This window comes from Maniola jurtina, chromosome 23 (assembly GCF_905333055.1).
Source record: "Maniola jurtina chromosome 23, ilManJurt1.1, whole genome shotgun sequence".
Classification (NCBI taxonomy): Eukaryota; Metazoa; Arthropoda; class Insecta; order Lepidoptera; family Nymphalidae; genus Maniola; species Maniola jurtina.
In genome coordinates, this window is record NC_060051.1 from 8,992,533 (window position 1) to 9,006,300 (window position 13,768).

Consider the following 13,768-nt stretch of genomic DNA (forward strand, 5'->3'; position numbering starts at 1 on the left):
AATTAAACTAACTAGGTAAGCATATTTCGGTAAGGTTTTAAAGTAATTTTTTAAGTTCAAAAGCAATAACATTGTAGTTTCATATTATTACTAGTTACTAGATGGTGCTCGCAATGTCGTTTGGAGTGGCGATTTTGCAGGATTAAAAGTAGGCCTTCCCTGGGATGTAAGCTAATTTTGTACCAAATTTCATTAAAATCGGTTATACTGTTGGACAGTGAAAAGCTAGCAGTCAGACAGACACACTTTCGTATTTATAACATTACCGTCCATGCTTGTGATATTTCCCTAAAAATAGGTAAAGTTTCTACGCTAGCAACATTATCATGCTCTTCTTCCGATACACCCATCTCAGTCTTTCACAACGTCAGACAACGTACTGCGTTCTGATTGGTCGATGATACAGCTTCTAGAACCATCGACAGACATTGCCCTCTGATTGGTTCGTTCTCGATCAAGGTAGAATTTTCTCGGTCGCCTATTCGTTTAATATATAAGCGCCGCGCTTGGCGCGTAAACTCAGAATAATTCGAAATACGAAACAGTGAAGACGAGAGTTGAGAGTTCGGGAGAACCGAAGTGAAGTTTACAAGTGCTATAAAACTTTAATCGAAGTGTTTATATTTTCTACGTGTAATTATAAGAAGTTTTGAAGAAAAATGCCAGCTATTGGAATTGATCTCGGTACGACGTACTCCTGCGTTGGAGTTTGGCAGCATGGGAATGTGGAGATCATCGCAAACGACCAAGGCAACCGTACAACACCATCGTACGTCGCATTTACTGACACGGAGCGTCTGATCGGCGATGCAGCGAAGAACCAGGTTGCGTTGAACCCCAGCAACACGGTTTTCGACGCGAAAAGGCTGATCGGACGCAAATTCGACGATCCGAAAATCCAACAGGACATGAAGCACTGGCCTTTCAAAGTAGTCAACGACTGTGGGAAGCCTAAAATCCAGGTGGAATTCAAGGGGGAGACCAAGAAGTTCGCGCCTGAGGAGATCAGCAGTATGGTTCTGACGAAGATGAAGGAAACCGCGGAAGCTTATTTGGGGTCATCCGTACGAGACGCGGTGATCACAGTTCCAGCCTATTTTAACGATTCCCAACGTCAGGCCACGAAGGACGCGGGCGCGATCGCCGGTATCAACGTCTTGAGGATAATCAATGAACCCACCGCAGCGGCGTTAGCTTACGGTTTGGATAAGAACTTAAAAGGTGAGCGCAACGTTTTAATCTTCGATCTCGGTGGAGGTACCTTCGACGTCTCCATTCTAACCATCGACGAAGGATCTCTGTTCGAGGTGAAGTCCACCGCTGGAGACACCCACTTGGGAGGCGAAGATTTCGACAACAGACTGGTGAATCATCTCGCTGAGGAATTCCAGCGGAAATATAAAAAGGATCTACGCGCCAACCCACGAGCGTTACGCCGCCTACGCACGGCCGCCGAGCGCGCGAAACGAACGCTTTCATCGAGCACCGAAGCCACCATCGAAATAGATGCCCTTTACGAAGGTATCGACTTCTACACCCGAGTATCCCGTGCGAGATTCGAGGAACTAAACTCGGACCTATTCCGAGGAACTCTGGAGCCTGTCGAAAAAGCTCTGAAAGACGCTAAGCTAGACAAGAGCCAAATCCATGACGTCGTTTTAGTTGGAGGATCAACCCGTATACCAAAAGTCCAGAATTTACTACAGAACTTCTTCTGTGGCAAAAAACTCAACCTTTCCATCAACCCTGACGAAGCTGTCGCATACGGCGCGGCGGTACAGGCAGCTATTTTAAGCGGTGAAAGCGATTCCAAGATCCAAGATGTTTTGCTCGTAGACGTCGCACCTTTATCGCTTGGCATCGAAACCGCTGGAGGAGTCATGACCAAAATCATTGAACGCAACTCCAAAATCCCCTGCAAGCAATCACAAACCTTCACAACTTATTCGGATAACCAACCCGCTGTCACCATCCAAGTCTATGAAGGAGAACGAGCTATGACCAAAGACAACAACTTATTAGGAACCTTCGACTTGACTGGTATTCCACCAGCGCCGCGTGGAGTCCCCAAAATCGACGTCACTTTCGACCTAGATGCCAATGGAATCCTGAACGTATCTGCGAAAGAAAACAGCACGGGACGAAGCAAGAACATCGTGATAAAGAACGATAAAGGAAGACTGTCTCAAGCTGAAATAGATCGCATGCTATCCGAAGCAGAGAAGTACAGAGAAGAAGACGAGAAACAGAGGGAAAGGGTGGCTGCGAGAAACCAATTGGAGTCATACATCTTCAGTGTTAGACAGGCTTTGGATGATGCTGGGCAGAAGCTATCTGATGCAGATAAGAGCAGCGCGAAGAGCGAGTGCGATGAAGCGTTGAAATGGCTTGATAACAACACGCTAGCGGAGAAAGATGAATACGAACATAAACTCCGGGAGATCCAGAAGGTTTGCTCGCCCATCATGAGCAAGCTTCATGGAGCCGGTGGAGCCCAAGGTGCTGGACCTCAGGGCGCCGGCGGACCCACAGTCGAGGAAGTGGATTAAACTATGCCTAACTTAAACAGTATTGATTGAATGTGATACTATTGTGTTTAAGACTGATTTTATTTATTTTTGTCGAGTATTGAGTAACTGAATATGATCACCTGTTGTTTTTGCTAAGTTTAGATGTAAGATCACCTGTTGGATTAGTTTGAATAAAAAATAATTTATTTTAATTTTAAACTTTTTGTTTTATTTATTTTTACGGCCAGCGCAGACGGGAGACTGTCCGCGAAGGACTAATTTCGTCATTTTTTGAAATACGATTTTTTGTCCTGCTCGGACAGTAGTTCCCTCGTCTGCGCGGGCCCTAATGTCACTCAGGTAGGTTAGGCCTTACCAAACTAATGGAATTTCATGTGCAGAATTGCAGAGCACCATAGAGACCTAAGTAAGGTACATTTGCGCAGATAAGATTCCGAAAATAATAAAATTCCAAGCGTGGAATTCCATTAGATCTGTCTCTAGCCTAAAATATTGCGAAGATGAAGTTGGAACGCATAAACTTATAGAAATAGCTATAATATCGCTGGCAGTTGTTGACTCATTTGTGTACTATTTATGTATTATTATAATACCTATCTAATGAAAACATCCACAACTGAAAGAACCTACTATATGAAGCATATTAATAGATTTCTATTATCGAAATTTTATACTGAAGTACCTAAACCGACTTATTCGAATGCATTGTTAGGTTAGCCTCCTGTCTAATTTTTTTAATTTCTTGTAGCTTGTAGAACTATTTAAAATCAAGCTTGTTTTTTTTTTTTATTATAAAATAGAATTTAAATAAAACCTAAAACCATAGAGCTAGCTAGTGCGGGTCTTCTCCGTTTGGTCGTAACGGCCAAGCGGGGGTACGGGCCTCGAGGCATGGCCTCCTTACCCGGGTGAGGCGCAGGGCAACATTGTACCCTGGTGGTGATCTTTTAGCCGGGATTTCACCGGCTAGGGCCTGCCATCTTGGCTTACGGCCCTAGTGGGCTTCTTTGTATATCCGGTGTTGTTAGTCCGGGATTGGTCTCCGCGCGACGGCGGTTAGAGTTCGCTGTCGAGCGCAGAGACGGGGTCATATCCGGTGGATCTTGCGTCGTCGTAGTCGTCGTCGCTTAGGTCGGCTGCGTGCCGCGCCGGGGATGGCGATCGCAGGAGCTCACGAGGTAGTTGACGCCCGGTCGGCGGTCGAGGGATGAGTGGAGCGATGCCGTGGAGGTGTTCGTACGGTCCGTTGTCCGCGCGCGCAAACATGCGCCGCGCGAGTGTGCGGACGTACTCCTCCACGGTGGGCCATAGATAAAACCATAGATGCCACTACTAAGGTCACAGATTGCTATTCATCAATAGATGGCGTTACAAGACATATATTTTATTAATGAATTATAGATTCCATTTAATTATTTAAATTAAAAGTAAAATATAAAAAACTTAGTAATAAATATTTTCCTTATTATTATACCAATTTACCTTTTAACGAGAGAATTTTATTGAAAAAACTTTAGATTACATAAGGTTTTAGAATACCCATCGACAGATGTTATTGCTAGAATTTTAAGTAAATGTTTTGGCTACTCAACAATAGATGGCGCAAGGAGTATTTGTCATGAATTTGGTCGAATATCGGATAAAATATTTCGTTCCGTAGTGGCTCAGTACAGTAGTTGGAAAGCGTATAATAGAAAGGAATGGATTCCTAGCCTGTGTACGCACATTTCCTCGATTTAATTAATTCAGCTATAAATTAAAAAAATGGTTGCAAGAAAAAAAATTTTATGCGGTTGATGATCTCCTAAAAAATATTAAGATTTGATTTTAAAACTTTATTTATTAAGATTTGTGCATTATATTCGTAGTAATAGCTATGACGCTTTTTATATTGTTTCAATTTGATAAAGAATAAAATATAATAGTTTATGTCAACATACAAACACCGGTACGGTAGGCGATTTGTTTTGTTTACAATCACTTCAGGTCCAGCCATGGTCTAGCCACAGAATAATATAATATGGTCCAGCTTTGACTTTATGTACCTACAGGAAGTCTTAATTATATTTGAACAAAGTACCTGTATTGTATCAGTAAATAACAAATTAATAACATTTCAGTTATCTTAAATCTTAATCCAATATGTAAGTGTATTGCTTACCCGCCTTTGTTGAACATAAAACAATGGATAAGTACTTACATCTTATCGAACAGATACCTTTGCGATTATTGGGTTACCACTATTTATCTAAACCATAGTTTAGACTTTAGATAACTAATAAAGGACAAAAATATTATATTATAATGTTAGATCATGCCCACGAATTCGTCCGCGTGTGCGTACGTTCAAACGCCTATCGTAGGTATATCTTTGTATCAAAATTTCGACACGGGCCGTTTCAAACGGTGGGCCGTGAAAAGGTACCGTCTTGTACTTAACAGACATAGTACAAAGGGACACACTTTTGCATATTTACATAGAAATAAAACGTTTTTATTCAAAAACTTTTACAAGTGCTTTTGAATCGTGAAAAGAACCACTTACACAGTTCGGAATGTAATGGTTGAACCAAGAAGAAACGAGCAAGAAACTCGGCGGCGCCGCAACTTTATCGTTGACAAAAACTGTTAAATCAAGAGGGGAACCGCGTTCTTTCAGCCGAGTCTTATGTGGAAGGGTCTGGGCGAACCCGCATTATTATCCCAATAAAACCGTAACCATCATAAGGTTATTATTACACAGGGATCACGACCCTCAGCATTGAGGCTATGATGTAGACAGGGCTCTCGTTTCGACTCAACTTTTTTTTTAAACATAGTGAGCAAACGAGCAGATGAATCACGGATGTTAGTGATTAACCGCCGCCTATGAACATTTGCAGCACCAGAGTGACCAGAAGAACCGCCAAAGCGTTGCCGGTCTTCCATAAATTTGTTGGTCCGCCCCTTGAATAACCCCGTACTGTACCCCGTATTGTAATCTAGTATGAACACCGCTGTTCTGGGAGTTGGTTCCACAATTTCTTTCATGTATGAAATAAATATACCTACTTTTTATATCAAAATGCATTTCGCGCGTAGATACAATTTCAGTGTCATTTTGAATCAATCAAGGATCTGAGTAGGTATCAACTTTCAGCCATTGAGGTATTACTACTACGTACTTTCAGCATATACTATTCTTTTCAATTGAGAAGAGCTCCGAATTCCAACATACTTGTAATGTAATGTCTGTTGTAGTACTACCATACTAATATTTTAAATGCGAGAGTGTGTCTGTCTGTCTGCTACGTTTTCACGGCCCAACCGATGAACCGAATTTAATGAAATTTGGTACAGATTTGGGATACATCCCGGGGAAGGACATACGCTACTTTTTATTCCGGAAAACCAAAGAGTTCCTACGGGATTTAAAAAAACCGAAATAAACGCGGGCGAAGCCGCGGGCATCCTCTAGTATTTAATAAATATTAAGTAATAAGTACTTGCAACTAGATTATGCCCGTGATTTTGTTCGCGTGGATTACACAAATTTTAAACCCCTATTTTACCCCCTCAGGGGTTGAATTCTCAAAAATCCTTTCTTAACGGATGTTTAGGTACATCTGCCGGTGTGTCGATAGATCTGTCAGTCAGTCAGTCACATTTTCCTTTCATACATTTAACAGTATAGTCTAATCACACTAATATTATAAAGGGGAAAGTTTGTATGTGTGTGCGTGTGTGCGTGCGTGTGTGCGTGCGTGTGTGTGTGTGTGTGTGTGTGTGTGTGTGTGTGTGTGTGTGTGTATGTTTGTTACTCCTTCACGCTAAGACTACTGGACGAATTGGGCTGAAATTTAGAATGGAGATAGATTATACTCTGGATTAGAACATAGGCTACTTTTTATCCCGAAAAATCAAAGAGTTCCCACGGGATTTTTAAAAAACTACATCCACGCGAACGAAGTCGCGGGCATCAGCTAGTAATTTATGAACTTACAAGCTGAATGATGCCCGCGACTTCATCCGCGTGGATTTAGGTTTTTCGAAATCCCGTGGGAACTCTTTGGTTTTCCGGGATAAAAGTAAACTATGTGCTAATCCAGGACATTATCTATCTCCATTCCGAATTTCAGCCAAATCCGTCCAGTGGTTTTTGCGTAAAGGAGTAACAAACATACACACGCACATACACTTTCGGCTTTATAAAATTAGTGTGATGTGCAGCTTGCAAGTCTTGAATGCCGTTGGCCTTCTCATTTGAAGCGCATAGTATGATCTATATCTAATCGCATTTATCGCTGAAATATCAGACATTATACACATATACAATTAATCCAATACGAGAGTATACGTCGAACAGTGTACATGTATAGGGATAAGCAACTATGAGAGATATTATAATGCGTTTCTGATTTTTCGGATTTTCAAAAAAAATGGTGAAGACCGACGGGAATCGAAGCTACACGCCTGTTTTGAGACAGGTAAGTCGATCATCATCGCCGTTTCACTACAGAGCACGAGTCACCTCTCAGAATGAGAAGGGTTTGGTCCACCACGTTGACCGTTGTAGTGAATTCTCAGGCATGCCAGGATGTGGAACGGCCTTCCGGCGTCAGTTTTCCCTTCCACCTATAATATGGGTACCTTCAAGTCAAGAGTGAATAGGCAACTTATAGGCAAGCGCGCTCCATCTTAGGCTGCATCATCACTTGCTAGCGAGTCTGATTGCAATCAGACTCGCTAGCAAGTGATGATGCAGTCAAGCCAAGCGCTAGTCTATATAATTTAAAAAAATAATTTAAAAAATGCAGGTTTCCTTATGCAACGTTTTCTTTCACCGTTACAGTGATATGAATTTCTTAGGAATAGGTAGTAAGTACACATAAAATCAATCTGCCTTTAATTTTATAATTTTTACCATAAAAATCTTGGACCATTTTGGTTGATTTTGGTCTCAGTTTCAAGCAACAATTTTTTTGGCATTACATTCTTCGAAAAAACCAACCTTAGATACCTAGGTAGGTTAGGCAAAAAATAAGCCAGTCCTTTTGTCACCCGATGAGGCTATTAAACGCGATAAAATGTCTCTCTAAATTAAAACAAAAAAAATATTAAATTAGAATCCATATTGTAAAGTTATTTTTAAAAATTGATTTGAGTTGTCAAAAATAATATAAAATTATTAATTTATTTAATGAAGTAGTTTGATAAAATCGATATTTGGCTCATTCGATGTCATACAATCTGTTGCTAGGCGGCCAACAAGATTGAACTTGCATAAATACGGGTGTTTTGAAGGTTTTAGTTAGTCTCCTTCTGAGATTCGCATCGCATATTTTCGGTATTTGGATTTGCGCTCTAATTAAATGATTTATTTATTTTGGCATTAGCTTTTTTTGATTAAAACTCTCGGATAACCTCTACACATTGGACTTGTGTTTTTTATGTTGGTTATGGGAGGACATTCCAATAATACTAATCTAAAATAAATTAAAGTTGTATTATTATGGCCAAAAAATTTGTACCTAGGTACCTGTTGGTATAGATTCCTGTTGCGACAGAAAATGAGTAACTTAAATGAAACGTGATACTTACCGTTATGTTTGGTATTATATGCTACACCCACCTATCTAGGCTATCTATTATAATTTATGGTACTTACTTAGGTAATTTACAACCGGGAGTTATTAAATATCAGCTGATTAAAAGGTTAAATAGGCTTAGCAATCATTTAAACATATTGTGGAGACTACAGGCTGACGTTGAAAGTGATAAGGGTTCCGTTTTTAGGAAAAACGGAACCCTTATCACTTTGTTGTATGTCTGTCTGCCTGTCTATCTGTTTGTCCATGCGTCCGTCCTTCCGTCCGTCCGTCGTGTCAGTCAAGAAAACCTATATGGTACTTCCCGTTGACCTAGAATCATGAAATTTGGCTGGTAGGTAGGTCTTATAACACAAGTAAAGGAATAAATCCGACAACCGTGAATTTGTGGTAACATCACCGAAAAAAAATAAATGAAAATGTGTTTCAATTTTCAAAGTAAGATAACTAAACCAAGTGGGGTATCATATGAAAGAGCTTTACCTGTACATTCTAAAACAGATTTTTATTTATTTTTATGCATTATAGTCTTTGATTTATCGTGCAAAATGTCGGAAAAAATACCCGAATACGGAACCCTCAGTGTGCGCGTCTGACTCGCACTTGGGCGGCTTTTTTTCTTTTGAGGTACGGAACCCTAAAAACAGACTGAATAGAGAATCACCTCCTTTTTGGAAGTCGGTAAAAAAGAGATTAGAACCCTAGAATATTTTTCTTATGCGGGCCTCAACAAAGTACCTAATGTCCTGAGATGGACGCTCATACAGATTGACATTATCTCTAAATATAATATACCTACGAGATTAATATCTTATCAAAGTTTATCATACTTTCAACTTGACATTAACATGCAGATAGTTTCCAAAATTGATCTGACATATTGTTTTTACGATTTACGAATTAGTTAGGTACAAGAAACTAACATTAGGGTGGGGTACCCCAGGGCAGTATTCTAGACCTCATCTATTTCTAACTTATATTAATGACTTACTACCTACTCGATATAAATAAATAGATATTATGTATCGTAAACACTTGAGAGATTAGTCTGATTGTTTTATCATTTGTATAGAGGCTGCAGAGACACAGAAAGAAAGTGTCAATATTATTAACTTAACAATTCAGTAAGTCAAGGACTATCTTATTGTAAATATCTGCTATTAAAAAACATCGCTCAGTCACTAAGGCGTGATGCATAACTGTCAATGATAAAGTAATAATTATTGCCTGTAGGATTTTCGGCCATAAAACAAATAATTATCCTAATCTGTGACACGGTCTCGTATCTTTATTCGGTGGTTCCTTGATGATACGACAAATATAAGAGCCGTGATAGCCTCCATTCTTAGGTTGAGATCTATAGGGCGCACTTTGACTTTGCTTTGACTTAAGACTGTTAAAACGAGATAGCGGTATACCACTGGTATAAGTCTGTCTCGTTTTAACTGGAACTTAAGTCTAAGCAAAGTTAATGTGCGCTCTATAGATTTCAACCTTAGACATACGCCTCCTCTTTGAAGGGTTCGGTCGAAGGAAAACATCGTGAGAAAACCAGACAGTTCCCGCTAAATGTTTTCAAAGGCGTATGAAGTTAGAAGAGTGATTAGTGAATTGGCATCTTCCAAAATCTAGGCATGTGGCCTTTGGCCCTATCATTAGGCTGCATGCAAGTGGCAAGTGATGGTAGGTGATCAGACCTGTTGGCAAGTGATTACTTGCCAGCAGGTCTGATTGCTCTAGAGCAATCAGATTTATTTTTATTAGATTAGTATTTTAGTAGAACCTAGGTTCTAAATTAAAAATACTTCATAATTTATCAAATAAGTACTTAAATTTTAAGCTTTCTTAAAAACGTAGTAGGTACCTACTACCTACGTTTTCGCTATTCGAAAAATTAAGTCGTTTATTTTAAGAGTTTTTTAACTTTTTATATTTTTATTATCTGTCCTGCGTAGTTGTGTGATTTTTATCAAAGTAATTTTTGATAAAATTTTAACTTCTGTATTAAAATCGCGCCATTTTGATTTTGTAATTACCAACAGTTATCGATGCATTAGATCAGAGATTAGATTTTAATCGATTGTGCCAAGGTGTAATTAAGCGATCCATATTTTTCCAGTTGATGTCCGTTGATTAAATCGGCAGATAAGTAAAGTATTAATAACAAATTAATAAAGCAAGAAAACCAACAAACAAAACACTTTCGCATTTATAGGTAGTAATGTGATAGTTTGTCTGTCTGTCTGCTATCTTTTCCAGCCCATCCGTTAAACCGATTTGATGAAAGATACAGAGATCTGTGAGCTGCATCCTAGACACAAACATTGAAAATATTTTATTTTAGAAAATCAAAGAGCTCCCATAGGATTTTTAAAATCCTAAATCCATGTAGTTAGACTAAGTCCCGGACATCATTTATTTGTTTTTTTATAAATAGGCACTTATTAATTTCGTCTTTGAATGTATGAATGATTGAATGATCAACCTAACTCTGAAGTGTTTTGATAAGATTAGCGCGTTCTAGTTACTGCACTCATCTCAAGATATCAAGGTTAATATAGAAGGTCCTATTGGGATTAACCTTGCTATTAAACACAACGTCACCACGTATTTTCACACATTAACATTGTATGCTCAGTTTTTGATATCGGTAGCTGAGGTCTTCCACCAAATAAGTCATTTATACCACTTGGAAGCAAGCTATCGATTTCAATCCTTCTGTTTTTGCTTTCACTGCTGGACATAGGCCTTCCCGAAAGCCAACATATACGGTGCCGGTACTAGCCACCTTAGTCGTCATTCCAGCAGGATATATCAGCCAACAATTTTTTGTGCTACTACATTTTTTTGCTAACGAGGAAAAAAAAAAAAAAAAAAAACCCCAAAAAGATGGGGAGTGATCGAGTTATGTAGAGGTTCTACTCACTAAAACCCCTCGGTAGCCATTCTAAGCGTATTATAAAGAGGCTCCGGGAACCCTCATCAACAAGTGCCGGTACCTCCATTATGTAACACCCTGCTACCTAGCGAGCGGCTTATAAATGAAGGCTAATTTGAAACAGAAGTCAGAGCCAAAAATCCTTTTTTCGAAAAGATCGTTTTCACCAGCATTAGTTCTACTGAAATATTAAACTTGTTGGTTGTATTAAATGATGGACGATGGCCTTTTATGGACTAACATTAATTAAAATGAAATCTTAAATGCTATTGTTTAAATAATATTTTTTAATCTAACCTAAATAATTTTGCATCACCTTTTGTTCAAATTCAACGTGTAAGCAACCTACATATTACACTATAGATTTCTATCTCCATCATCTTCTGTTTCCAGTGCTTCCTGACTGCCAGCGTGGCTGTGAACATCACAGCTCACGGTTGTGTCATCGGCTTCTCCGCCGTGCTCATCCCCAGCCTGCGCAGACCCGAATCTCAAATCCAAGTCACCACCAGCGAGGAGTCATGGATCGGTATGTATCCCAGTTATATTCCATACCTACTAGTACTCTAAACAGGGTGTAACCAGAATCAGAATTGAAGAATTAAAAAGAGCAACCGCCGAGTTTCTTGCTGGTTCTTCTCGATAGAAATGGCATTCCGAACCAGTGGTAAATTATTTTGATGATTCAAAAGCATTTGTAAACGCCTACTTGAATAAAAATCTATTCTATTCTATTCATGGTGTATCTTGGCTTCAATGCTGTAGCTATCAGACAAGATTTAATACCTATTAAATAATCTTATTTTAATTAGAAAGCGATGAGAAGTTAATAGAGTGAAAGTCGCTGGTTACCACCCTACCGGCAAAGCTTTGCCATATCCCTTCCAGGTTAGTCCACTTCCATCTTAGACTGCATCATCACTTACCGCCGGGTGTGATTGCAGCCAAGGACTAACTTGTATCTATATCTGAATATAATTTGAAAATGATTTAAAAACTGTTCCAGCTTCCATCGTGGGCTTCGCGTTGATCATGGGGAACTTCATCATCACACCACTCATGGACACCTGGGGGAGGAAAAAGTGTCATTTACTGACCGTACTGCCCGTTCTCACCGGTTGGTTCCTGCTCCTCTTAGTCAACAATGTAGCCGGGCTGATCACCGCACGGTTCCTCCAAGGTATATCAATGGGCATGCTTGGACCTCTGGGTTCAATTATAATTGGAGAAATGACAGACCCAAGGAATAGAGGGGCATTCTTAACAAGTGTATCCCTTTCTTTGACAATTGGAGTTCTGTTCACGCATTCTCTAGGTGCGTATTTTAGTTGGGAGCAAAACGCATTAATGTGTTCCTTCATCACGTTCACCAGTCTTCTACTCATAATATATAACCCTGAATCTCCATCGTGGTTAATAGCTAAAGGGAGGATTAAAGAAGGAGAGGAAATATTCTTCTGGTTAAGGGGAAGGAATGCGGAACAAGAAGCGGAATTTGAAAACATGATTGCCGCACAAAGAATGCAAAGGAAATCGAGTGTTATTGATGAAGCACTGCCCCTTAAAATGAAGATAAGGAGATTCTTTGTGTATTTAAGACAAACGTCGACGAAGCCTGAATTCTACAAACCTATAACCATCATGTTTCTATTGTATACCATGTTCCAGTTTGCTGGAATCAATGTCATGAGTTCATACGCAACGGATATAATTCACCAGGTTGTCGGACCGGAGGCGAACGCGAAGTTTTTAATGGTGCTTCTGGATGTGGAAAGACTTATTTGTAATTTATTAGCTGTGTTTTTGATGAAGACGTTGAGAAGAAGGACTCTGTTGTTCAGCAGTGGTGCTGTGTGCGTGCTTTCCTATTTAGGGAAGAGTCTATATGTTTATGGCAAGCAGAATGATTTGTTGCCATTCGATAATCAGTGGGTACCTCTAGTGTTAATAGCTTTATACATGTGTTCTTTAACTGTAGGCATTTCTTCGATACCGTTCGCGATATCGGGGGAGATATTTCCTTTGGAGTATCGGGCTTTAGGAGGTGGCATCAGCGTTTTAGCTTTGTCTATGAACTTCTTTATTGCTGTCAAATGTTTCCCTGTTCTAATTCTGTCTATGGGATTACCGTTGACTTATATATTGTACGCTGGAATTGTGACAGCGTGTTTAGTGGTTATTTACTTTATGATGCCAGAAACTAAGGACAGGACGCTTCAGGAGATTGAGGACAGCTTCCGAGGGTTGTCCTCTGCGGATCATAAGTGTAGGCAACCTCTTAAAGGACAGACCAATGGTGAAATGCGAAGATGCAGTTCTCATATTCTGTATTAAATAAAATCCTACAATGAGCAATTAATAAAATCTACTCTCTCTCATCTCTATCATTATGGAATTTTAATGTATGATGTCGTTGCCCCAGTGTAAGTTTATGGGTGATCGGTTTCCTCACGATGTTTTCCTCCACCGAAAGCAAGTGACGAAAACTCCGAAAAGTTAGAGATGCAACCTTTTAACCACTGTAGGCTATCAAGCTATTTAGTAAGGTAAATGTAGCTAATTCCGGTGTAACCAATCTAGAAATCCAAAAAATTTAGTTTAAGAGATAGCAGTCGATTTAGACCTGTCCTTTAGTTTAGAGGTTGTGTTCAATAGAATCCGTAGGAGAACCAGAGTGACCGACATAGCTCAACGAATTAGCCAGCTGAAGT

General features: G+C 39.6%; 2 protein-coding genes across 2 annotated transcripts; both read left to right on the plus strand.

Annotated features, from left to right (window-relative positions):
* The first annotated feature begins 508 nt into the window (after window positions 1-508).
* On the plus strand, window positions 509-2,729 carry LOC123877166 (heat shock protein 68-like). Its single transcript, XM_045923668.1, has one exon. The coding sequence runs from the start codon at window positions 660-662 to the stop codon at window positions 2,547-2,549; it is 1,890 nt and encodes a 629-aa protein (XP_045779624.1). The 5' UTR covers window positions 509-659; the 3' UTR covers window positions 2,550-2,729.
* Window positions 2,730-6,837: 4,108 nt separating this feature from the next.
* LOC123877169 (facilitated trehalose transporter Tret1-like) lies at window positions 6,838-13,491 on the plus strand. The gene is made up of 3 exons (XM_045923673.1): window positions 6,838-6,997; window positions 11,451-11,586; window positions 12,064-13,491. The coding sequence occupies exons 1-3, from the start codon at window positions 6,950-6,952 to the stop codon at window positions 13,389-13,391; spliced, it is 1,512 nt and encodes a 503-aa protein (XP_045779629.1). The 5' UTR covers window positions 6,838-6,949; the 3' UTR covers window positions 13,392-13,491.
* Window positions 13,492-13,768: the final 277 nt, after the last annotated feature.